Source organism: Erpetoichthys calabaricus, chromosome 4 (genome assembly GCF_900747795.2).
Source record: "Erpetoichthys calabaricus chromosome 4, fErpCal1.3, whole genome shotgun sequence".
NCBI classification, from domain to species: Eukaryota; Metazoa; Chordata; class Cladistia; order Polypteriformes; family Polypteridae; genus Erpetoichthys; species Erpetoichthys calabaricus.
In genome coordinates, this window is record NC_041397.2 from 83,944,099 (window position 1) to 83,971,906 (window position 27,808).

At 37.3% G+C, this 27,808-nt stretch overlaps 1 protein-coding gene across 4 annotated transcripts in view; it reads right to left on the reverse strand.

The window, feature by feature from the left end:
- Nucleotides 1-10,461: 10,461 nt before the first annotated feature.
- Nucleotides 10,462-27,808, reverse strand: part of slain1a (SLAIN motif family, member 1a) — a 112,896-nt gene continuing 95,549 nt past the window's right edge. For 2 of the 4 annotated variants that reach the window (XM_028799584.2, XM_028799582.2), the window contains 4 exons: nucleotides 24,632-24,664; nucleotides 20,266-20,412; nucleotides 12,759-13,041; nucleotides 10,462-11,423 (listed from right to left, as the gene is read on the reverse strand). In XM_028799584.2, the coding sequence (XP_028655417.1) occupies nucleotides 11,348-11,423; nucleotides 12,759-13,041; nucleotides 20,266-20,412; nucleotides 24,632-24,664 (539 nt within the window). In that variant the 3' untranslated portion in view covers nucleotides 10,462-11,347. The remainder of the gene's footprint in view (nucleotides 11,424-12,758; nucleotides 13,042-20,265; nucleotides 20,413-24,631; nucleotides 24,665-27,808) is intronic. The other 2 variants (XM_028799585.2, XM_028799583.2) reach the window with 1 other exon arrangement.

A 27,808-nucleotide genomic window follows, 5' to 3' on the forward strand; every position in this document is an offset into this window, starting at 1 on the left:
TCATGCATTGCAAAATATATTTTAATATGAGGTGCACTGGAAACTTCGATTTCAGCCTGTCTTGGATGGGCAGCACAGCTAGTCATATATATTTTTATGTAACTCAAGGACGATTTAACATTTTCCTAAATAACAATGCTAGGCAGCATAAGGCACAAAGCAGTTGCTCATGTTGTTGGGGTAGCAGTCGGTTGGAAGGACCCCTCACACACAAACACACACACAGACACAAAGGCATTTTACAATCACAAGTTACCTCCACAGATATTTGGGATACAGAAGAAAATTCCCAGTACCTGAAAAGAGCCCACATGAGCACAAGGAGAAAGAGTACATTCAACAGAGACAGTGTTGGAGCACTAGGCACTGTGCCACCATGTAGCCAATATAATAAGGCACAAAAAGATACAGGCAGAGGGGCTAATTGAGTGTTTTAAGGATATATTTTTTTAAAATTACAAAACCCAGACTATACTTGCTTGTAATTATGTTTTCTAATCATTAAGACTGAAATAATTCTATACTTGCCTTATGATGATGCTCTTTATGAACAGTGCTATCGATGCTCTTGGATGTAACAGTCCACACAACACATTCATTGTTTCATTGATGAAAGGATTTCTTCTTAATATATGAAACAACAAAACTCTGTATCCTGTAAAGAATTATAAACGATACTCAAGTAAACCCCTGAAGACAACACAACAAATAAGATAAAGAGTTTCAGGTCTCAGAAAGTGAAAACTGGAAAGTGGTACCAACTAGACATTTAACAGCATCACCTCCTCATCACTCAGAGTCTCAGCCGTCATCAGTGGGTCCTCAGCGACATGACAGCAATAGTCATAACGTTTATTACAGGACTGGCTATACCAAATCTCACAGTACTCAAGACTCATTTCCAAATACTGTAGCCATTATGTTTTTTAATCTGTGTCCATTTCCAGGTTTATGTTTATATTCATTTTCAGTACTTTTCATTTGTTGCAGCAGTTTTAGTTAAAATTGCTCTGTCCAGGTATTATTTAGTAGATATGTTTAATGTATTATTGTTTGTTATTTTATGTTCAAGAACATTTACATACCGTCTTTTTAAATGTAATTATGACCCTATGCTTTGAGGTAGGACCACCACTTCTATGACTGCTAGGGATCATCCCCCTAAGCCATAAACGAATACTGGACAGAGCATCCCACGTGCTTCATTGTTAAGTGTAGTTCAGAGGTGATTGCTGGCAGTTTTGCTTTTTTTATTCGATATTCTGGCTTTCTGATTCTTGCTCGCTCTCTCTCTCTGATATCTGCCTTTAGTTTGTGAATTAAGACTTGGTCACTAAGTATTACCCTTTAGGAAACTCCTTTTTTGCTCCTTTGAGCATTTGCACTCTACAGATCCAGTGAATAGCACCTTTGAAAGTTGTCAAACACTGTTGTTACACCAGGCAAATGTAGCAATGGCATCATAGATAACTCTGACTAAAACCATCATCCTTGTAAGCTTCACTACCACTGTCATGCTGTTCACTGGCCATTTTCAAAGAAATGTCACTAATATCACAAGATTAACTGCTTTCTTCTTAGCGCAAATGAACACATTCACAACTGTCCATACTCAGATTGGCCAGCTACCACAAACGCTGTCCCAATAGCCACTAGCTGCAGTACACTGGAGGCAAGCATAACTCGAGGATGATGGCGTGTGTGAGACTAGTGGGTTATCTCAAGGGTAATGCTACTGGGGTTAAACTTTTAAAATTAAAAGAAGTGGGAGTTCAGAGTGTAGATGGGTTCGGTATTGGCTCAGACACAGGAGGACGAGGGTGATGGTGCAAGGACCCTTATCAGAATTGGCTGATGTCAAGAATGGTGTTCCACAGGGGTCAGTGCTAGGGTCGCTGCTCTTTTTAATATATATATATATATATATATACATGATTTGGATAGGAATACAAGTAACAAGATGGTTAAGTTTGCAGATGATACCAAGATAGGTAGCTTAGAAGATAATTTGGAATCCACTGAATCATTACAGAGGGACTTGGACAGCATACAGTCTTGGACAGATTTGTGGCAGATGAAATTTAATGTCAGTAAATGTAAAGTATTATACATAGGAAGGAAAATGTTAAGTTTGAATACACAATGGGAGGTCTGAAAATCGAGGAGTCATAGTGGACTCTAAGCTATCGACTTCCCGACAGTGTTCAGAAGCCATTAAGAAGGCAAACAGAATATTAGGTTATATAGCATGATGTGTGGAGTACAAGTCACAGGAGGTTCTGCTCAATCTTTATAACACACTGGTGATGCCTCATCTGGAGTACTGTGTACAGTTTTGGTCTCCATGCTACAAAAAGGACAAAGCAGCGCTAGAAAAGGTCCAGAGAAGAGAGACAAAGCTGATTCCAGGGCTACAGGGGATGAATTATGAAGAAAGATTAAAAGAGCTGAGCCTATACAGTTTAAACAAAAGAAGATTAAGAGGTGACATGATTGAAGTGTTTAAAATTATGAAGGGAATTAGTACAGTGGATTGCGACTGTTATTCTAAAATGAGTTCATCAAGAACACTGAGACACAGTTGGAAACCTGTTAAGGGCAAATTTTGTACAAACATTTGGGAGTTTTTCCTTTACACTGAGAACGACAGACACTTGGAATAAGCTACCAAGTAGTGTGGTGGGACTTTAGGGACTTTCAAAACTCAACTTGATGTTGTATTAGAAGAATTAAGTGGATAGGACTGACGAGCTTTGCTGGGCTGAATGGCCTCTTCTATAGATTGATCTAATGTTCTAAAGAAGTCTGGTGGCAGGAAAATATTTCTTTGAAAAATCATCCACTTTAATTTTGGAGCCTATATATCCTATAGGGCCCTAGGCAGCAGCCCAGGCTAGTTCATGCTTAATTAGTATGTGATAAATATGTTAATAAATAAGTGAATGTTAATTGGTGAACTGTGAATGAGACAGACCTACTAGCTGCACTCTTCTTTAATGTTTTGAATATCAACAGTAAAAATTACTGCTTGATGTTACTTTCATTAAGTATGAAAAGGGGCCACTAAAGAAGAAATAAATAAATAAATAACCAAAGAATACATTTGAGCTTTTTTAATGTAATGTGGAGATTCAATGCACTGCAAATTAATAAGCACACCTGTACAATTAAATGTTTTTGAGAAGGAATACACGCAAAAGATAAACATATGAATGGGGTGTGTACACAAGTCCAGGTAAACTGTTAGAGAAGTCCCAGGTTAAAAAAAATGAACTTCCCTGTAATGTACTGCCCTAAATTGGATTTAAACTGTAAAGCCAATGTTGTCTCAGAAGAAATCAGCCTGCAGCAGGAGGAGGAGTGCTGTTGTGTATACAGAGTACAGTGAAATGCATCCATGACCAACCTTCAACATATCAACATAATGTATTAAAACATATAACTCCATTTTAATTAATAGAAAAAACAAAATGGTTTACCTGACATATTCCTGACTCCAGCGTCCATTCCACTCGTACCTGTAAAGAGGCTTAAAACAGGTAGAAAGGAAACCCATTCTCATGCCAATGGCAGGAAGTAGCAGTAGTGTCACATGTATTAATATCATGGCAACCTCTTTGACCGGCTCCAACAAAGCTGTATTTTCAAGTTGAGTTTTGAGTGTCCCTACACTTCTACAGTATGCAGCACTACTTGATGATTTATTCCATGTGTCATTTAGTTGTCTGTGTGAGGACAAACAGTCTAAGTAATGCCAACTGTATGGAGTAGAGTTCAATTCTTAGTTGTATGACCGAACCACATTCACCACATGGCCACTGCCTGGCACCATGATATTAATTTAAAAAAATAAATGAAATGAATGAAAATGTGCAGTTTTATTGAACAGAAAACACAGACCAGCAGGCCACAATTTCATTTATGCTCCCAGTTCCTGAAACTCTGTGAAAACTCCATTAAGTTACAAAGCTATTAAGGCTACACCACAGACGGCAACAGATCCCTCAATAACTTGGGTGTGTTCGGGTGTAGGAATGACAGGTCGTAGCAACTAAGGAAATGTTGGGATAACAACTGGGTCATCCAGTTTAATGCTTAGTCCAAAAAAAAAAAAAAAAAAAATCACATCTTCAAGTAATAAAGAAAATAGCCTCTCAGGCAAAACGACAAATTACAAGCTCTAGGCTGTCAAAATAAGGGTCACACACGGTTGCTCTGTCCGACAGGTCACTCCTAGTAGAGATGATGCCTTTTTCCAGGCAGCTAGGCTTCTTAAGATGCACACATTGAAGGGGGTTGGGGGGGGTGGTTAAGTGCCCTCACTGAGCAGATTCCCTGGGCTGTGGGGAGGGAAAGAGAAGAGAACATCAGCGACATCACCCCTTCTTACCCCGGCGGGTTATCACACACCTTGATCGAGCCCATGAGGAGATCCTCCAACATGCATTCGTGGCACTAGCCAGGAATCTTGAAAATTCTGGGTCTTTATCTCAAATAATAAACTGAACACCCTTATTTGAGCTTAAAAAAGTTTTTAAAGTTATTGATTAAAAATTGCTGTAACCATGGTATTAAAAAATTAAAATCGTTTAAGATTTCAACTGAACCAATGAAGTGAACACAATAAAATGAATGAATGGCAGTTCACAAGGTTTCTTAAAATGAAATTACTGGTTTGTGAACTATGCTGACTGACTGACACCTTTAATATATATTAATGTTTCAGTAATATATTAAGTACATTTTAGAGTTTGATTGATTGGACATTCTTAATTAGCTGAATCTACATGCAACTTATCAAAATCTAACAAGAGTAAAAAAATATGTAGAGCTGCTATTTTTTTTGGTCACCACTACCATCTTTTACATTGGGTAGTGACTGTTTCAAAAGATATCGTTTTTGGGTGGAGTATTCCTTTAATAAGAAAATAAGAAAAATGAGTCTCTGACCAAAGAATCCTCATGACTGCAGGGAAAAGATTTGGGGGCAACTGACTGATTGATGATAATGAAACGTGTATTATATACATTCATTATATGGACAAAAGTATTGGGGGACACCCCTTAATTATTGAATTCAGGTGTTTCAATGAGACCCCTTGCCACAGGTGTATAAAGTGAAGCACCTAGGCACACAATCTCCATTTACAAACATTAGTGAAACAAAACGTGTCGTTCTGAAGAGCTCAGTCACTTCAAGCGTGGTACTATGATAGGATGCCACCTTTGCAATAAGAAGGTTTGTGAAATTTAAACCTTGCTGGATATTCCACAGTTAACTAAGTGGTATTATTGAAACGTGGAAGCATTTAGAAACAACAGCAGTTCAGCCATAAAGTGGAAGAGCACGCAAAGTCACAGAGTGGGGTCAACAACTGCTAAGGTGCACGGTGTGTAAAAGTTGCTGATTCCACAGCTGAAGAGTTCTTTTGAAGGCATTATTCTAATCATCAAAACTATGCGCCAGAAGCTTCATGGAATGTGCTTTCATGGCTGAGCAGCTGCATGCAAGCCTCACATCACCAAGTTCAATGCCAAGCGTTGCATGTAGTGGTGAAAAGCACACTGCCACTGGACTGTGGAGTAGTGGAAACATGTGCTATGGAGCGATGAATCACGCTTTTCAGTTTGGCAGTCAAAAGGGCGAGACTGGGTTTTGGCGGAAGCTGGGTGAATATTACCTGCCTGACTGCATTGTGCCAACTATGAAATTTGGTGGAGGAGGGATAACGGGGCTGTTTTCAGGGTTTGGGCTAGGCCCCTTACTTCCAGTGAAGGGTAATCTTAATGCTTCCGACTTTGTGGAAACAGTTTGTGGAAGGCCCTTTTCTATTCCAGCATGACTGTGCCCCAGTGCACAAAGCAAGAAACATAAAGACATGGTTGGATGAGTTTGACATGAAAGAACTTGACTGGCCTGTATACAGCCCTGACCTCAACCCCAAACAAACACCTTTGGGATGAACTGGAATGGAGATTGCAAGCCAGGCCTTCTGGTCCAACATCAGTGCCTGACCTCATAAATGCTCTACAGAATGAATGGCCACAAATTCCCCCAGAAACATTCCAAAATAATTGTGGAAAGCCTTCCAAGAAGAGTGGAAGCTGTTATAGCTGGACCAACTCCATATTAAAGTCTATGTATTTGAATGCAATGTCATTTAAGTCCCTGTTGGTGTAACAGTTAGGCATCACAATATTTTTGTCCATATAGTGTATGTATAAAATCAAACATGAACAATGTCTGTTCTCTCTTGTCCTAAACAAGCACAACGTGGCACTGTTGGCTTCTCCGCTCCTTAGCCAAGAGTGTGTATGAGTGGGCGACTACATCTCTGTGCATGGTTTGAAGATAGGGAACACTGAACTTTACACCGACATTCACACCCCACATGAAAGACTGAGGATTGTAGCTAAAGAAATTATTCTTTAATTCAGAGATCAGCTAGGATCAGCATTATGATATAGACTTTTTGAGTATTTTTATGGGTTCATTTTAATCATCATTGGTTTTGGTGTCTCTTCTTTGATTAATAGATATGTAATATTTGGCTCCGTTTTGACTGCTATTTTGAATGCCTGTCATTAGGCATTTCTAGGAGTGTGTCCTCAGAGGTCGTGAACAACGGCTAATCTAGGTAATGAGTAAAAGGGTTGTTGAAAGGTCATTTCCTCATCTGAGTTGCGCATACTAAACCCCTTTTTTTCCCCAAATGTCCTTTGCCTATTATTTTCTGTCTAGTATTTCTGCTTCTGACCTATTGCTAATGAAACTTTATATGATTATGATGCGTCTCATGTTCTGCCTGGTCTTTTGTGTTTTTTAATCTCCCAATTTTGACCCTTTTTTCTGTCTTTTGTTCATTTCCTGGTACACTTTCCAGTCCTTTTCAGCTTACTGACACAACAATGAGGTAGTGTTCTGCCACAATTACAAATGATAAGGCAGTTTACTAGGGCTAATGTTTTGAAGGACCAGGGGCCTCATTTATAAAGCTTGTGTATGCACAAAAAGAGGCCCAAACCGTACATACACAACTTCTTCAAACCAATTTTGTGGTTTATAAAAGACAACTTGATTGGGAAACATCCATATATTTACAGCAACTCTTACTCACACATACACAATATTTTGGAGAAATGGAGAAAGGACGACACCCTTGATCAAGCGGGAAATGCAGCTAATTGATGACTGACATATCTAATAATTCATATTACAGAGCCGTTGTTAGAATTTGTGTCGATTTGACAAACATATTACACCTCAAAAGCAGTGAATATGATTTACAGACTATATTTTAGTTTTAGTTTTTAAGAAGGCCAATAATATGTATTTGTAGTGAAGATCTTTGTTTTTTTGTCAGTTTATACTGTAACTGGCCAACAAGTCAGAAATATCACAGCCAAGATTCACTCAGTCGTTGCTTCTTGTGCTGGAAGCCATTAACTGACCAATGAGGTGCTACATCTAGTTTTAATATGGTGTGGGTACACATACAGTACATACAACATAACATGTTTTTACAAATGTAAAAAGGAAAGTTTCAGTAGTGTCCAGTTCTCCTAACATAATTGGAGCAATTAACTGCATTCATATTTCAATAAGGGCAACTAGAGAGAATTAAACTGTTTGTGTTAACTGTAAATAGTTACATTCCATTAATGAACAAGTCATCTGTGATTAAATGATGTTGCTGGCAAATGCTTTGTCTCAGTGGTCTGGGCAGTCCACAATTCATTTATTGTGAGGCAAAGTAGTTTTGGCATATGTGAAGATATTGTATGTGGTGAATGGCTTGTTGGTAAGGTAACTGGCTGAACTCTCAGTGTTCCATATGGCCTAAGGAATTCATTGTAATGTCAATCACATCATTACATGTGCCAGATGATGGTGTCTACCTCCTCAGACGCTGGCATCTTATGCCTTTTCCGGGCACCCAGAGCACAGAGGAGAAGCACTACAATTCCATGTACAATCTTGCGCTCTCAGCTGCGGAGCACAGCCTGTTACTCATGAATGAAGCTGTTCTACCAGCCAATGAAGTTCTGCAGCATCATGATTGCATATACAGTATACAAGGTTGATTAGCATGCTTCCTATATGGATGTTTCAGGGCACCATTTGTGCCGTGTTCTTTATATATATATATATATATATATATATATATATATATATATATATACACAGGGTAGGATTCAAAAGTAATGAGCCTCATTTTGTTCTGACGCGAATGTACCTCGCCGTGCGCCCCACTTGCCAGCGATGGCGACGATGGCTGTTGGCTTCACAACGCAACGGAGCTCCTACCGAAAGCTCGGAGCGGTAGGATCGGCCTTGACGGGAAAGCCTGTGCAGTAGTGCGTTACACGGCAGAATGGAAAGTTCGTTAGAGCAACGGTACGCGTTGAAGACGAAGACCATGCTCATTGCCTTCTTCGGAGTGAAGGGGATCATCCACTACGAGTTTGTCCCACAAGGACAGACCGTGAATGCTGCTTACTACTTGGAAGTCCTGAAAAGGCTGAAAAGAAGCGTCGCGCGCAAGCGAAGGGACATCAAGGACAGCTGGAAGCTTCACCACGATAACGTGCCCAGCCACACCGCCTTCATCGTGAGCGCCTACCTGACCCGGGTGAACGTTCCGGTGGTCCCCCAGCCTCCCTACAGTCCGGACGTGTCGCCTTCTGACTTCTTCTTGTTTCCGCGCTTAAAATCAGCGCTGAATGGAAAACGCTTCGACTCGATCGAGGACATCCAAGCAAATGTCAAGGCAGCCCTTGCAGCCATCCCGGAACAGGCCTACGTGGACGCTTTCGAGTCATGGAAAAGCCGCCTACAAAAGTGTATTGATGCAGGAGGTGCCTATTTTGAAGACTATTAATTAGTTGTACCGATTTGCTCAATAAATTTGTCTTTTTGAACAAAGGCTCATTACTTTTGAATCCTACCCTGTATATATATATATATATATATATATATATATATATATATATATTGTGGCGGACAGCCGGGTCCCATGCCCGGCAGGGATGCCCCTTCTGCATCTGTTCCGGGGGAGCAACCATGGGCAGCTCAATACCTCCCCTGGGACGCTTGGTGGCAGCCTCCCTGGCGGACGGTGATTCCCCAGCCTGTCGCATGGCTCCATAGGAGATGGAGTCCTCCACAGCCTGGTTGGGGGTTCGGATGGCTGCTAGGGGGAGCTGCATGGAGTCAGCAGCCCAGCTGGACGTATCTTCAGCCCACTCGGAAGGGCAATTAGGACCAGGTGGTCAAGCACCTGGAACGCTTCCGGGTGGGATATAAAAAGGGTAGCCACCACCACTTGAAGAGCCAGAGTTGGGAGGAAGGAGACAAAGCTTGAGGAGGGGTGGTGGTAAAAAGGAGAAAGGAGTGTTGTGTGATAATTGTGCTTTATGGACTCTGTATTGCCTGTGGGTCATGGGGAAGACGTGCGCCCACGGGTGAAGAAAATAAAAGCCTGTATTAGTTTTATACGTGTCTCTGTGTCTATCTGTGTCGGGTCGGGCGCCTATATAGCGCCTTTTTTACTATATTATATAAATATACATACACACACACACACACACACACACGGTGCTTGTGTTTTGCAAATGATAAATTACATAGAAATGTGTGTACGTTACATTTTACAAATCAGATTTTTTTTGACATACATATTTTCTTGTTTTTTGGAGTGTGGATATTCTCACTCAGGTTTTTTAAGAGTCCCCTGGAGATTAAATGTGGCTGAAAAACAAATGAATGGTAAAACCAGAAGTCAAGAAAAGCACTAGTGTTAACTTGAAAATGAGAAATAGAAGACAAGATAAAAAGACAAATAAAAAAATAAGCAAGGATTCTGTAACCAAGTAATGTTTACTGTAACTTTTTGACAAAAGTTTATAGAATAGTCACAATCTTGGACACCATAATGAATTTGGCACCATCTTTTAAAGGACTGCTTATGTGACATTATATCGGGCAACCACAGGGGTCATGCTTCTAACAACTGACCATTGTGTCCGAATGATGGCACAACAAATTGGTGATAGGTGGTGGGTTTGGGCAGGGAATACCTGTAAAAGAAAAAAAAAAATGGAGGCACAGGAAATGCAAAACTGCTACAGCAAAGAAAAGTAAATTATTGTAGGAAAACTAGTCCAGGAAAAGTGTATATAAGAAGATGTAAATTTTCAATTCTAACCCAACAGGAATCAGTTTTGTGTCCAAGAAGAGAGTGAAGTGTGAGTGTGTGTGTGTGTGCGTACGTGCATGTGCGTGTGTGTATATATATATATATAATACACAATGCCTCCACTAAAACGCACATTTTCTGAAAGGGGGAGAGCAGGCTTCATTGTAGCATTGACAGACTAGCTTTGATTCTTTTAAAAGAAAATGCATTTATGAAGACAATAAAAAATGTGCAATATAATAGTCAAGAACCACAAACTATATCTTTATAATTAAAAAAAGTTTATTGTTCTTAAAACTTGCTCATTCCAGACACATTAATAAATCACATTAAAACAATGACTTTATTTCACTCTAAAAAAAGCTGCATCTTACTGTAGAATACAAGTCATTTGAGAAGACAAGTGCAATACGCTTTAACAGTGCTGAGATGAATGTCAAAATAAATTAAATGTTTCATTAAATACATACATTAGAAATGAAGTGAAACAAGAAAAAGTGAGATATTGCTACTTTAACTTCAGATTAGGTACATCAAAATAAATTCAAACCCAAAGTGCTGTAACCTCTAGAAAATATGACCTAAGTAAGTGCTACCTTGAGCAAAAACTGGGATACAAATAATCCGTGTGACTTGTAAATATCACAGAAAGTTTAGACATAAGAATAGTCATGAGGTGTCAAGGTGTTGAAGTAACAACCAAATATAGACATGCAGACTACAGAAAGAAACCCAAAATGGTTAAAAAGCACTATTACAAGAGGTACCACATTACAAAATTTTCCCCGATCAGTTATATAAAAAAAAAAAAAAGACATTCTTTTCTCTAAATCAAGTTTTTTAAAAAAAACCTTAAGTCAACTATTACCTTGTGTTCTCCCTGTAAATGGTTTAAAAATGACAATCTTTTGGCTAAAATACTGTTCTTGTAAAGATCAAACAAACTGCATCTGTGGGTTTGGCATTATTGCACTGCATACAGTTAAGTGTGGAGTTTTTACATCAGTTCAACAGAATTCATTATAGAAACCGGTCCCAAATCTACTCACAACCTGAAGAACACTTTGTGGTACAGTAGAGTAAATACCCAGCCAGCTGGGCACTGAACACTCGGCATTATCAAGATATCCTCTGTACTGGAAACGGCATCAGTAACAACCATCACGCCAGCTGCCATCTCGAACAGAGCTAAGGGTACTTAATGTTTTCGGTGCTTGAAGTAAACTATAAAAAAAACAAAACAAATAAACAAATAAATAGAATGTTCTTATTACAATTAAAAATGACATCTAATTGATATATCCAGAAATTACATAAATCAGTCTTTCTTTTGACTTACTGTTGAAAAATATCTTCTGGATTATATAAAATACTTCTGACTGTGGAGGATGTTCTTCTTGTACAATTATTGTAAATAGGAAATTTTTTAAAAATCTAAATCACAAATGCTCAGTCTTTGGTGTAAAATGTCTTTCCATAATCTCTATGTAAAAAAATCTTCATTAAAAAAGAAATGTCTTTGATCCCACACCATCACACCTCCATTTAAAATATGGATACAGTAATAATATCAGACATCATGACAAAATGTCTGAATGCATGACAGACAACAGACGCGGCTACAAACAAAATGGCGATGACCATTAAAAAAAAAAAAACATCGAAATTGAGGCTGCGGTGACATAAGTGTAAATTGTTTCTGTTCCACTGAACTTGTTAAATCATTTTCCTGCTTTGGCAACTTAATTTTACATTATCTCAACTTTTCTATCAGACAACTGGAAGGTTGAAAATATAGTGTATGGGTCAGCATATGCAAACTCCAGCAAGCTACAACAGGTCAAGAAAACACGCAAGTAATCAAGCCACCGTGGAATATTGTGTCAGAATGGTGTTAGCACTAGAATTACCAGAGCCTACAAAAAAACTTGTAGATCCGGCCCACCTCTCCCTCAGCGTCTTTTGTCCTGTAAATATGCTGATTAAGACAAGCAGCAAGCAGCCTGCTATTCCATCCCCCACTGCTGTAGACCGTGCACAAACTTCTCCCAGATTTTAGTAGTAAATGACAAAATGCTGGCATAAACTATATAATGTATTTACTACTAAAATATGACGTTTCTGTTTTAACAATGCGTTTACACAGATTATTATAGAAACGAAACACACACGAAATGCATGTGTTCCAAATCACAATCTATTACTTCCACTCTAAAACTCTAAAACAAGGCATGAGCTGGGAGAAGTTTGTGCATGGTCTGCAGCGGTGGGGGATGGAATAGCAAGCTACTTGCTGCTTGTCTTAATCGGCACATTTACAGGACAAAAGATGCTGAGGGAGAGGTGCAAACGGATTTAAGGTGGGCCGGATCTACAAGTTTTTTCGTAGGCTCTTGTAATTCTAGTGTTAGGAATGGAAAAAGAGGAACGAACCTTGGTCAGTGAACCTTGCACATATTACACATTTTACTTACAGTATGAATTGATTAGTTAAAACAGGAAGCAAAGTTTCTTCAATCTGAAAACAGAAAGTTCACTTTATGGGTCTGTACTTCTTACCTTCGCACCGGTTGTGCTATTTTACTTCTTGGTATACTGCTTCCACCAACTGCTGATGCTGGTCTAGGTAGGCCACTGCGTCCTGGAGTAGTTGGTGTCACTGGTTTGCTTGGAAGAGGAATACCACTGCTGGACATAGAATGCAGGCTCACTGAAGTAGACATTCCTGTTGTGCCTTGAACTGTTGGACTAACATAGGCTGTAGCTTTAAGTGGCTGCTTAGGAGATAGAGGGAAGTTTCCTACACTGTGGATTCTGTGTTGCAGCTGACCTGGAGAAGGAACTAAATATAAGGAGGCTAATTAGCAAAATGTGGATAATCCATATGACCCATCCATTTTCTAACTTGCTCACTCAGTCCATAGTTACAGGGAGTCAGTGACAGTTCTGACAGCACTGGGGTGAAGGAGGGAATTAAACTTGGATGAGGTGTTAACCTACCACAGGTCACTGTTAGGCATTCTGGGTTAGTTAAGACTTTTTAATTAGTACAACCAGCAAAACTAATCATGCATAATTATAAACAGAAATATCTATTAATCTTTACAAACTAGATATGAGGTCCTTATCTTTTTAGTAACTAGGGGGCTTTGCCCCCTGCTCGCTAACCCCCATGTTTGGTTTTCCGGATACACACTTTTAAGATTTTTTTTTTTGAATTGTTGCTATTTCATTAGTTTCACTTTTATTTCAGAAATTCTGTAAAAACAATATTTGTAATCTTGCCAGTCCCAATATGCTGAATCTTTTTAATGAGGTCAGGACAGGTTTCTCTGTTTGGAATTTCAGCACAGACAAAACAATCTATATCATCAGCAGTTAATAATTTTTTTTTTACAAAGTAAAAAAGTAAGTAGAGTTCTGCATTGGACTCCTGTCTGTAAAGTTGTGCTATTTTCCTCTCACAGTTCCAAAAGTACATGGGGTTACCAAGGTGATACCCCAGCTTTTGTCTAGGTTTTTGTACAAGTGCTAGACAGAATGTTTTTGACTCCTGGGGTAAATTTAGCTTTTTAAATAAGCAGACAGATAAATATATATACACTAACAAAGTAACCAATAAATGCATGTGCGGTAAACTCCATTTTTGAAATTCTCAAGATTCTTTATTTGTCACATGCATAGTTATACAGGACAACACACAGTGAAATGCATCCTGATCCACTTATCAAAAACTGTGCAAAGTTAGAAGAATATCAGTTAGAATTACAAAAAGTCATAGATTGAAAGATAACAGTATAGTAGAACATAATAAATAAGTATAATTATGTGAATAAAGTAGAATTAAGTGTTAAGGTACAATAGTGTAGTAATTATTGTGCAAAACCAAAGTTAGACTGGTGCATAGTTAAATGAGGCAGTTTGTTTGTTTGCGCTACTGCGATCTTTCTTTTTTTATATTTTCTAATTTTCCTACTTTCATATCCTTTAACTTTCTCCACATGTGTATAGCGCCGTTTTTTTTTTTTTGAGCCTTTCTAATTTCACTGGTTTCATAGTCTCTAACCTGCTCTGCATGTGTTTAGCGTCAACGTTTGTAAACGTGTTTATGAAGTTCTACTTTGTCATTTTACTCATTGTCTTTTAATTCTCAGCCTTACAGTACAATACATAGAACAGAATAAATCCTCAATACAGTATAAAAATAAAAATTCTAGAAGTACGGAGTAGAATTTCACATTAGATGATATCACATAATATGATTTGGATTTGTTTTAAGTCCTGGAGACCTCATTCATCAAGCTGCCTCCCCCATTTTGCCATTCCACATCTGAAATAGAGCTAATCCGATGAAAGGACCCCTCATTCCCACGTCCCCATTCATCAGGGATGACTTTACCTTAGGCAAGCAATCTACAATTTAAAGAGATTGTTATTTTGTTGTGAATTGTTACATATGCATTATATTTTTACTTTTACTTTAAAAACTTTTGTAAAAACAATACTTGTCCTTTATTTTCGGCCACGTGCCTGGTTACATCTTTTTCTTCCCAGACGTATAATACTGCTCGTGTTGTGAAAGGTGTTGCAGCTGAACGTACGCTAAGGATATGCCTTTGGATCATTTGCTGTCTTTTTGCTGCTTGCTAGCTGCCTCTTCTGCCTGTCGCATGTCGTTGTTTTAAGAGCTCTGAGCACATGATGCTTGTCTGCCAAAAGCAATCCAACAACTGCTAGCTTAGAGGTCTGTTGAATTGTTTTAAATGATGGCTCACTGCCTGGTGTCACGTGACGTTGTTAAAGCAATACCTGTCTTTTATTACTGGCCCCGGGCGTGTTTGAATTCTTTCTTGCAGGATGTATAACGCTGCTCACGTTTGGAAGTGGGGGGGGTAGGGGTTTATAGCTGCTGTTGTGCTGTCCTTCGCTCTCTTTAAAGCCTGTACAGCTGCTGTCCTTTTTGCTACGGCCCTGGGACAATCTCTTGGCACCAAGTCTCATGTTTATGGTCCCCGTGAGACGCACCGTGGCAAGTCTCCTTGGTCTCGCGGGTCTTTTAAATGTCTTTCGAGATTATCACGTATCGTAGCCTTGCATTTGCTTTCCATTCCAGGATTTCCTTTTATATATAGAGAGATAGGATCAACATAGTACATCAATGCCAGAACACTTTGACAATTAACAAGTCCAAATCACAGCAGACACAGTGGTGGGAGCTGTCCCCTACAAGCCCACAATTATTTATTAACAGTTACACCTGTTTAGCAGTTTTCCACATGTCTCTGTCAATTATTTGGGTATTTATACCTTCACCAGTAGAGAGCACAAAATAGCAGGCAATTCCATTTCATTAATGGCCAACCTAATTCATGCAACATGTGAGGTTGGTTAATTCATTCATTTTACAAATCAAACTTTCCATCAGATGGTTGCAAATACCCAAAGGTTATTCTGGCATTGAAGACCACAATGGTCTATGCTGTCTGTCAATTATCATAACACTCACAGATGCATGGGGTTGATTCCTGTCCTAAATCAATTTAACATGAACATCTTTTAGATGTAGGAGGAAAAAACCTCATATGTGCAGTTAGGTATAAAGATAAACTACTGAAAACATTTGAATTATTTCAATGAGAGGCGGCCATTCAACCCAAAAAAGGTTTGTCAATTCTGTCGACTCAATTCCTGTAAAATAACATCTAGTTGTGTTTTTAAGATCCTTCCACTACCCCACTACTTGGTAATTTCTTCCATAGACAGTGGCAAGGGCTTTGAAATGAACCAGTGAAGCAGCAGTGTCAGCCATTACAGATACAGATACAGACTTTCCAATTCGATTAATTAATTTATAGCAGAATAATTTACATTTTGCTGTAACTCAGAACTGAATCATATATTTCCTTTGACTCATTCTAGATTTAGACATTTTACTCCATAGGTACAGAAGTACAAAATAAAGTCAATTAAAATAACTAAACAATTTGTAGTCTAACTTTTAAACTAATCAATTAAGGAATTGGGGACAGAACATCATTTCACAGGCAGAAGTTATTAATATATTTATTAGGTGGGATAAAGGGAGACTACAGAAACAAGTAATTGAAAGGAATCCAAAATACAACTTAACACAAATGAACAAAAAGCAAGTCACCATAAAATCACTAGAGGGAGCCAAAAACCTTTTTAATGGGACTCCAGGCTAAGCTATGAACACAAAAACAGAACATCTGTATGGCATGGCTCTAAGAATTGCTTACCAATGAACTAACAGCTGATCAATTGTCTGTTTCCTTTGACAAACCTAGGTATTTATCCATTTAATAAACCTCTCCATTGGGCCATTTTTTTTAACCAGCATAAGGTCTCAGAGGCCTGAGTCGGGTGAAAGGCAAGAACCATCCCTGGAAAGAACATTAGTCCATGTAATGACACACTCACCCACACCTGAATCAATCAATCAAACCCAAAAGGCACATTTGTGGGGTGCTGGTGGAAGTGGGGTGCTCAGAGAAAAACATGCGGACTCAGAATAAATGAGTCCACCACTCATGAGTCAACAGCTTCAGTCTCTATATCATTTGGTTTAATTCTACTGAACATCTTGCAAAATCAATTACTATAAACTCTATGAAGATAACAATTTAGGAAATTCCTTTGTCTTTTAAGGTGGATGCACCTGTACATGTTGCAGATAGTGAAACACTTCTAAACAAGTTCATCATCTACATTTAATACCAGATTTCTAAAGAAAAAATATAAATGATTATTTAATCTGTGGATACAATCAGCTAAAATGTAAATAAGACACATTGATCAAACATTTATTGATGACTATCACAGTGTGACACAATATCACAATCTTACACACAGATAGTAACTATGCATCTCTCCAATTGCATTTTTATTTCTCCAAATCTTTAAATTGCTCCATATTTCCACAGCCTTCTGTACAGCAAAAACAATCTTGGCAAAAAGGTCACTTAAAACAGGATATTAATTATTGACTTTATTTTTTATGGAATTCAACATCATTAACCCCCCAGCATCTAGCTAGAAATGTCAAAGGCTCAAGTCTGAGCTCTATATGTATAACAGCATCCACACATCAAACAGCCCCAGTCTTAAAAAACAAAGTAATCCAGGGCTGTTTGCTGAATTCACTGTGATTCTCCCCTTACTGTGTTGTCAACCATCACACAAACTATTATCAAGTTTTCAAACAACACAGGCAGCTTCCCTGATTACCAACAATAATATGAGGGGCTACAAGTAGTTTAAACATTTGACATAATGGTTCAGTGACAAGGAACTGCTCCTTATCAACCAAACAAAGCAGTTCATTGTAGAATTTCAAAAACTTGGGAGGGGGTTGTGCATCTACCAACATTAAGGGGGTTGCTAATGAAAATTAAATGAGTGAACTGAATTTCAGACAGTAGAAATGGGTCATCTGACAAAAACATTGGCCAACAAGAACTGCAGCATCCACAGAGGCCCATAGGGATTAAGAATACTAGTGAATTCCCCCGAAAGTTGCCACATGTAATCTGTCACCATTCTGAATGACTTTAGCTACCAAAACATAGAATGGATTTTAAAAGGCTCAAAAAAAGCTTTGCAGTCTTTTTTCCAGTTTCAAAATGCTACTCTTCATAATATTTCAGAATAGAAACACATTTAGCAACTTGTTCAGACTCACTCCCATATCACCATCATAAACAATTTAAAAACTAAAGCAAAAAAAAACAAACTTTTTTTTCTTCCAAGATACATTCTGCACTAAAAATAAACAACACAATACCCAAACTGACTCTTCTTTTTGACAGACCCTTCTCCAAAGGTAAACATAATAAGAGATTTTTGTAAACAAACTGTATACAAAACCTAAAACAATGTCAACTTCAGCAAGCGGATGAGAAGGTTTTAAATAAATATGCATCACAGACAAACACCACTTCAGAATTTCAGAGAATGGCTAGCACAAAGCAGACTATTTGCTATGAGGTGGTTTGGAGGTAAGTGTGACAGATAGCCTCAGGAAATATCTGTTGTCTCAGAGATTAATACCAAATAAGCAGCATGCTGGATATGCTGGCCTCCTCAATCTTGAGGAGGACCGTGAAACAGACACAAATCTAAGTCTGAATAGCTGATGAGGCATGTGGTCATGCCATTTGGCATGAGACGGGGCCGTGCCAGCTGAATTTGTCAACAGTGCAAGCAAGTTTGTACATGCATGTGCAGACTGCAGAATTTTTTCTGAGAAATAACTCAACTATGGCATAGTGTTTCTCCACCAGATATGGATAATGCAAAGAATGTATGCTAAAAATAAGTGATGGTCGAAGCACAAACCACAATCATGTGAGGCCAAGTGTAGAACACAAAGTAGGATGGAAGTAATTTAAAGTGTCTAACATTCAAAATGCAAAATTGATGAGGTCTGATGGGAATCTGCTTATCTAATTTGCAATCAGTACTACCCGTAATACAGAAATTGGTGTTGCCTATAAAGTCATTGAGTATACTTTATTTGAGAAACTGCTCTATAAGCACAACATGGAAGTAGACTGAGCGAAGTACAGAATCTTGCAAGAATATCATAGAACAGAAGTTAAAAGAAACCAAATCATCAACAGAAAAGACAGACCACGTGTGTTTACATTGGAGGGCAAAGACACCCAAAAGTTGCTGTTTCCAGTCAGTTAACAAACCTGGGTTAGTTCTAAAGACCGTTACTCTCAGAGTGCAAAGCAGGAAAAAGCAATGTACTATGAAATGGTGAGTCAACTGTTAATTTTATTTCACTGGTAAACAGCTACACTTCACAAAAGCCCTTTTTCTACTATAGTAATGACACTGCTGCATGGGAAGAAGTTGATTATAAATGTGTCTTATAAAATCAAAAGATTAAAAGCCTTTTAAAGCAGTGTACACACTTAATGTATTTATTTACTAAAGAACAGATAAGCACCTAGATATATTTTTTAACAATATTTAAGACATGAGACGTCTAATTTTAATGCTATGTGCAGATATGCTTCATTTCATTAGTCATTCTTGTCATTAGTTTTGAATATGTTCTGCATAATTACAAGGTCATGTTTACTTTTCATTAAATTAAGAGAACTACAAGAAGAATCCTTTGACCTTATTCCAGAAAATAAATGTTTAATAATTGAAAATAACACCTTTTTCTCCTCAAAACTGTCACATTTTGATGGCACAGAAACCTGAACTAATCAGCCTATGAGGACAGTCCAGGTTTCTTTAAAATTCCTATTGTATTCATCAATCAAAGTGTTACCATATTTGAAATCTGAGTTAATATCACAAATTGTAAGAAAAAGGTGGATGCAGAGTCAATAAGAAATTAACAGAAAATGCTTTACTTTAAAGGTTTTTCATTTTACTGTGGATCTGATGCACAAATGGGTGATTGGCCAGTAACAGCAACTTATTTTTAGACTCTACAATACACCATTGTGACCTGGGAATAGAGCACATGTGCTAGTCAGATTGGACAAGGATAATTAAAACCCTTTAAAATAAGCAGAGAAGACTGTGTGGAAACCTATTCACAATGTTTAAAATGTGCAAAGACATCAATAAACTTATTTATTCAACTGAAATAATTTTGATGAATCATCAAATACTGAGTATATACTGTAATAAGATGAAGCCCATTTAAGAAGGGAACCAGGAACATCTTCTTCACACAGTGTGTTAATGTAACAGAGAAAATTGCCTCTTACATCTGCCTCTTCTATTATGGTTTTATATGTTAATAATGTTGAACATTACAGTACATCTGGAAGCTGCACAGTCTGACAAACCAATCTTATTTTTTCTTCAATGTAACTATTAAATAAGAATAGCTATCTACAAACAGTTCAGAAGAATGTCTGTTAAAAGAAAAAAAAGTCATAGAAACTTTATTGTACTCTGCAAATTTATTTCCACTTAAGATCTTTAAGTTTCATTGATTTTCCATGAATGTAAAAATAAAGAGAAAGATGGACAAAACATGAAAAAAAATAAGATAATACATAAGATCACTTACTTGAAGACTGAAGCCTCGATGGACCAGTTGAGGCCCCCTGAAGATTGGAGTCAAAGCTTTGACTATTCCTTACTGTGGACAGAGAGCTTGTGTGGGTAGTTGTACTTGGCACCCGAGCTAGATTTGGCATGCTACGTCGAAGTTTATCTAGAAAGACAAAATTTATCTTAATAACCAGATACTATATAGATTAAACATTGTTACATTAGCAATGCAGGAAAAAGGGTGATTTGAATCCCCCATATACTTCTATTGTAAATATCCAAAGTTAAAAATCAATCAACAACAACCAACAAAAGTAGACAATGTTTTGTGATGAAGTTTAGATGACAGTTTGCCAAACTGTAGTGACAAAGAATACCTACATGACAAAGAAATGGAACACCAAACAAAAATGTCAAAGACAAGCCTGTATCTAATACCCATCAAAACCCTTATTAAATGAAGACATATAATCCTATAAAAGCATTGGTGAGAGAATTCATATATAAAAGTTAAAATAAAAACAAAGATGTACACCTGAACTGTACCAATTTAAAAAAAGAAAATGTCTGGACAGCAACAAAAAATATATATATATATATATGTTTAGGAGAAGTACTCGTTTTTAGTAATTAAATTAACAATTGTGAAAAGGAACGTACAAATCTATGGTATACAAGTTAGGATAATACTATCAATCATTAAAATCTCACCAAGTTGTAAAATTAAATCAATTTAACAAAATGTAACAAAGACAACCATTAAATAATTTTACTTTGTCATTCTTTTTATTCAATAAAAAAGTAGCTATTTATCCTGTTCAAACCAATTAGGTTTTACAGCAGGCAGCTTGAGGTAATCCATTGCAGAGTCCACACCTACATATACTCATATGGTGGCAATTTAAAATCATTAGTTAACCTAACATGGGCATTTTTAGGATATGGGAGGCAAGGATGTGTGCAAACACCACACAGTCAGCAACTGAGATTCAAGTCCAGTCTCTTGGAGCTGGGAGGCAGCACTATAAACCACTGCTACCACAACACCTCCTGATACATATAACAATGATTAACCACTCAGGGAACTGAAAAATAATTAATGTATCAAAAAAACATGCAGTTTATAAAAGAAAAATGAATAGCAAGCAAGTGTATGCTTCATCACCATCAATTTACACCACAGTTTTTCAGGCAGTTTTAAGATGGCATTCAAAACAAACTGGCAAAACTCCATGATGGGCTCAGTTTGAAGCAGGCAAAATAAAGGGAGTCTCTGAAATGCGTAGTTTTTGTTCCTTTAAACATGCCATTCAAACCAAAGTTGCTTCAAGTTGACTATGCAGTTATCTAGCCAGTAACTGCAGCAAGCTCATCATTGCCTTAGCCTTGATTATCCCTGAAACCATCGATCCAACACAAGGCATACCATTGTCAATATCTCTCTAAATGGCATAAGCCAGCATTTCCCATTCATTGTCATGGTCAGGCACATCGCAGATCAAATTTTGATTCTCAGTTTGCAAATTCAAAATATGCATTATTAAAATAATAAATGAAAAAGAGCCCCTCACTGAGAAAATGACACACTGGAGGAGCAGAGAGCAAACCTTCAAATTACATTCAATTACAAGATGCAGAAAAGAACATGGATGTGTTGCAGAATGACAAATTGGAAGCAAGAGCAATGAACACTACAGGTAGAGACCAAGAGAGAACAAATCTCTTAGGTCTGCTTATAAGTACAGTATGAATGATTCCTTAGGTTTGAACGTACTCACTAATTGCATCATGCCAGGGAATAATGGGTAAGAAACTATTTTCTATGAATGCCATAATGAGATACAATATGAAAAAAAGAATGCAGCACTTAGCTACATTTGAAGATATTTGCATTCTGTATGTTTAGGCTACAGGTAAAATACAACAAGAATTACTCAGATTTTCTTCAGGTCTACTGAAATTAGTGTTATTCCAATCTGCTTAACACCACATACCTTACGACACAATTTGCCTTAATATTTTTTTCCAGTCAGAAAACTTCCTGTATTTTCTTCAGCTTTAGAATTCTTCATTATGTTGAGTGTTTAATGTATGGTCAAAAGCAACAAGACAACAGCATTAGAAGCTTTATGTACTTGACTTCAGTGTTTGAAGATGTATCCTTTGCTATTTAAAATAATCTAAACTGAGGTTATTCATTTATCAGTAACACATAGAGCTGTGATTACTTACAGCAATAAAATGAAATAGTAAAATTACAAAAAACATAATAACTTTTTTTCCCCATTTCAGGATTGATAATATTTTTTACTTTTTAATAATCTGGTTTAAAGTGAGCAAAAATGAAAGGACTTAAGATTTTCTAGTCTAAACAAAAATAATGGATTAGTCAGCTTCAGCTTGTTCATTAACTTGAGCTGAGTATTTTTCTAACACTGTAGTGTTTTCTTTAAAAAGAAAAGGAAAGATTATTATCTCAACATCCCACAATGGCTGGGTTTTATTCCTTGACATTAAAGAAACCTAATGACATACTGTCATTCATGGTTTGATAACATCATGAATATCACTGCATTATAATAGATTACCACAGTGATTGATGACGTTTTCTTTAACCCAATTTAAACCTTATGCATAAGAAGCATCACTGGACACAAGACAGGAACCAACCCCGGGTAGAAAGCTGATCCATTAGACTCACAAACTCACACTAACTCAAATCAATTCAGTGTCTGCAAAAAAGTTAAAACTGCATGTCTAAGAAACACTCCTCACAGACACAGTAAGACAGGATGAATCGGAAAATTCAACACAGATAGTGTCAAGGCTGTCTCTTAAGTACAGCTTGAATTTCTTTCTTTTTGTGTTTCTACTTTTCTATTGTTTTCCCTATACTGATTTTACATTTGTACCTGTTTTGTTGTCATAATCTGTTTGAATAAGTGCTATGCTATCGTAATGATATGCTTTTTGAAAATGTAAAAAAATAAATTAAACTATAGTTTCAAGGCTTGGATTCAACCAAAGAAAATTAGTTCTGTGCAGCAATAATGGCAAATCTTTAGAAATTTGTCAGCTTAAAAGATGAACTTGTGTAAGTGAAGCATCACACATGCTCCTATCCATTTTTGAAGTCATGTATTCAGCAAATGAAGCATCAAGGCTTTGCTTGTACAAGACTACACAAATAATAATTTGTTCACACCTGATTCAAGCATAATACATAAAATGTAGTACCAGCTTCCCACCAGACTGGGACATTTCACTCTGTCTTTGCCTGAAAGACTGTTTCGGGAAGTGAAGGAATGTGCAGTTCCCTATTTACATTATTCATCATAAAATACATTGTTTAGTATTGCATAATCTCTGTTGGTCCAGTTCATTTGGCTGTTTGTCTCAGCTTCCAAAATTTTGCTAAAATAAGATTAGAGTAACATCTTATCTATGACTAGCACCAGGCACACTTTGCACTATTCAATAACTCAATTACTTTGTAATTATTACTATTTTAACATTTGTAATATATATTCAAGAAGTGCATAAATATTATCTCACAAAAGCATGAACAATTTTCAAAATAAGTGTTGATTTTTACAAGGTCAAGCACACCATATAGACAGAAAAGCATAGTGCTATTCTGTAAAGTGAAATGCAATGTTCATCATCATCTTTGTACTATTATTAGATATTTGGCTGACGCCTTTATCCAAGACTACTTATAGTTTCAGGATACATTGCCAGTGTTTACAGGTTAACAGCTGAACATTTTCATTTGAAGTGATTTACTCAGGGTCACATAGCAAGTCATATGTGATATAATGGTATAGTAGAGATAAGGACTATTCTGACCTTCACTCTCTACATTCTGCAGAATTAAGAGAAAGTTTTCCACTCCAGCATGAGTCATATGCCTAGTCTTACATGAACACCATTTTAACAACTTCATTAAGAAGCCACCCTTTGGCTAATACCATTGCATAAATGCTATCTACATCCGTACATCTATTTTGTTTGTATTCCCAATATGAGGCCTACTGCTTTTGTCTCACTGGTCCATAAAATCTTGACAACTGCCGCTTTCACTGTGTAACACATTTCCTATTTGAAAAGTCTTATTCATGGCAAAATGCTTTTTCTATTTACAATATTCAGCAGTTTGTCAAATCAGGATTTAACCCATAAGCACATGATTAAGATAAGACAAAAAGTGGGAAATGCTGCTTTAGGAGAGGCATTAAAGAAAGGACATGGAATAGTTATATTGTGAAGTAGTCCTTGAGTGCAAGATATGAGGCTACACAAGACAAGACCACCCCCAAAGTGCACTTACAGCACATGCAGTCAGACTTTGTTGGGTGTAAAGGAAAATGATGCAAACTTACTCTCATAATCTGCTTGCATCCAAGCTGGAGATCCTAGTTATTACCAAAAAAAGCATTTATTAGAAACCTTCATGAAACTTTTAAGGCATTGAACATAATATAAATGCCTCAGCAACTAGTTCTTAAATTTCAATTAATATTCTGCTGCACATATAATTTAAAAATGATCACTTTTCTATGGAATACTTATAATAAGTATAAAAAATTAAATAATCATCTGTGACTTCAGATGATATTGACTTTTTTAAGAAAAAAATTGAAAATAGTGGGGCATTTCTAAACTATTTAGTAAAACAAGGCATTAAACTAAACATGCAGAAGATAATTTGCTTAGTTAGCAAACACATTAGCATTTACTCAAAACGCAGACAGCTAGACGGTTCTTACACCATATCTGGGTGTATTTTTATAATCCCGTCAATTATGGTATTTGCTTTTTTTTTTTTTAAATAATCCAACGAAATGCAACTGCCTACAGATAATGAGTCCCATTAAATGCTAGGTACAAACTATAAAACATCTGTAACAAGAAATGACAACACAGTAAAAGAGGTACATTTGGCCATACACATGTAACACAGCCAACAGTAAAATATCCTACAATGAGGAAAATTTCATTAATATGTAAAAACACATACAAATACACAAAGAAATAGATAACATACAGCACAAGTATTAAAATAGGAGCTAAACTAAAAAAAATGCTTCTCTAATGAAATACTGTGTAAAAAACACTTTTTTCTTAATTGTCCAAGTTTAACTTCATAGTAAGTAACAAGAGTCTAAATCTACCTAAAAAGATTAATGTTTAGATAGTTATTTGGACTGTATGTGTTTAGATGCTCCTGAAAACACTGCCAATCACTGGAATAAACACAAATAAATAGTGATACAATAAAAACAAATTTTTTAACTCAATTTTGTGGCCTCTCTTAAAATGCAAAACCGACACAATCCACCTTGACACATTGCAATAAAATTTATTTTCAAGCCTGAGATAAAGTTTTCCAAACTTCCTGCATTATTTGCCATAGCTCTTCTTCTGACTGCGGCTAATATTGTTATTTTCTCTGTCCAAACAATCACACGCTTCAATTATATTGAAATCAAGAGCTCTTCGGCGGCCAATCTAAAACTGTTACTGTTCCATCTGCAGACCTTTACACCAATTAGGCCTTAATTGTTTTGGCAGTGTATTTCCTGTTATTATCATGCTGGTAAGATTTTTATTGCCAATACACAAATGTATTTATTTTGAACAGATCCCCAGCAGTGGTTACTGCTCCATGCTGTAGAGTGTTTCATTACATGTTATTTTTTCTGGACACTACAAATTTCTTTAGAGTAAATTTGGAATACTGTACTCCACCTAAAGATTATATATATTTTATATGCTGCTTACCACAAGTAGTTTGTAGTGTTAGCTCTCATTTTTTCATGCAGAACAGAGATGAAAAAAGGTTTTTGATAATAACATGCAAGTAGCATATAAAAAAATATTTTTGGGTGAAGTATTCAATTTATATTATTTTCTTGATAAAAATGTTTTCTGGTTCTTTAATTTTGGCACTGCTTTAATTCATTTATACTTTTACCGCAACAATATTTATCGATGTCCCCATTTTGAGTATCCGTTGTTAGGATGTAACTGGTTATTACTAGGGGCATGTCCCCAGAAGTCATGTCGGAAAACGTGATTGGTGTGACAGTTTATAAGCCGATGCTAGCGGATCTGACTATCGTGGATTCTTTTGAGAATACTCTGCTCTTCCTGTGTGACTGCGGGGCATCAGTTGGTGAACAAAGATTCACTGATCTTGACTTTGCTGATGATGCTGTGATGTTCGCAGAGTCAATGGAAGCTCTGATCAGGGCTCTTAAAGACTGAGTGAGGAGTCTGAGCGTCTGGGCTTGGAGTCTCCTGAATAAAAACCAATATACAGGCACTTAATGACCTCTTGGGCACAGCCATCAGCAGTGTGTCTGTCTATAGAGAGAGTGTCTACCTTTTCGAGACGTTTACTTACCTTGGCAGTGACATTCATGTCTCTGGTGACTCTTCCTATGAAGTCAGCAGACAGATTGGGAGAGCATGGGTGGTCATGAGGTCACTGGATAGGGGTGTGTGGTGCTCCTGATATCTATTCAAAAGGACGAAGGTCCAAGTCTTTAGAGTCCTGGTGCTTCCTGTCTTGCTATATGGTTGCAAGTCATGGATGCTATCCAGTGACCTCAGACAAAGACTGGACTCCTTTGGTACTGTACCTCTTCAGAGAATCCTTGGGTATTGCTGGTTTGACTTTGTGTCGAATGAGCAGTTGCTCATGGAATTCCAAATGAGGCACATTACCTGCACTGTGAAGGAGCGCCAGTTTTCAGTACTACGGTCATGTGGCGCAATTCCCCAAAGGTGATCTGGCTTGCAGGATACTTACTCATTGTTGAGGACCCAAGTGGCTGGACCAGGCCAAGGGGACGCCCACGTAACACCTGGCTGTGGCAAATAAAGGGTTATTTCTGGAGGGTGGGACTGGACCGGGTGTCTGCCTGGGGGGTTGACAACAAGGATCCCAAGCTGTTTCGTCGTGTGGTGAGTGCGGCAACACACTATACCAGTGCATGCTCCCCAAACTGACCTAAGCTGACCTGTGCAACTTGACAAACTTTACGCCTGATGATTTTGCTTTTGACTTTAACATCTTTCCTGGTCCTTCTATCTTACTTTCTGAACACAAACCATGGTGAAAATACATATGGTCTTTTGTATACTGCAATCTCTTCTGGTTATTTCTTTTCCACAAGACCACTTTGAGCATGTACTTGCATATCTTATGGAAGTGACCTTTAAGCACTGTTCATCAATGCTTAAAAAGTAAAAACAGACTGGGAATGTCCAGTGTTTTTTTTTTTTTTTTCTGACTTTGCCAGTTTCTTCAAATTTCTGTGATAGTTTGAATAAAACATATTGAAAATCTCATCTGATTTGGGATTGCTCATTTGCTATTGCCTTTTTCATACAAAATTATATGTGTTATTTCTCGTGAAGAGTACATGCTTTCTGTATGGATGGCTTTTAAACCGTCCTAATTGGCATCTTTTTCAAGGACTGTATTCTTCTCGAATTTTATTACTACTGGAGAAGGCTCCAACCCTGAACTGAAAAACCAAGCATGGAAT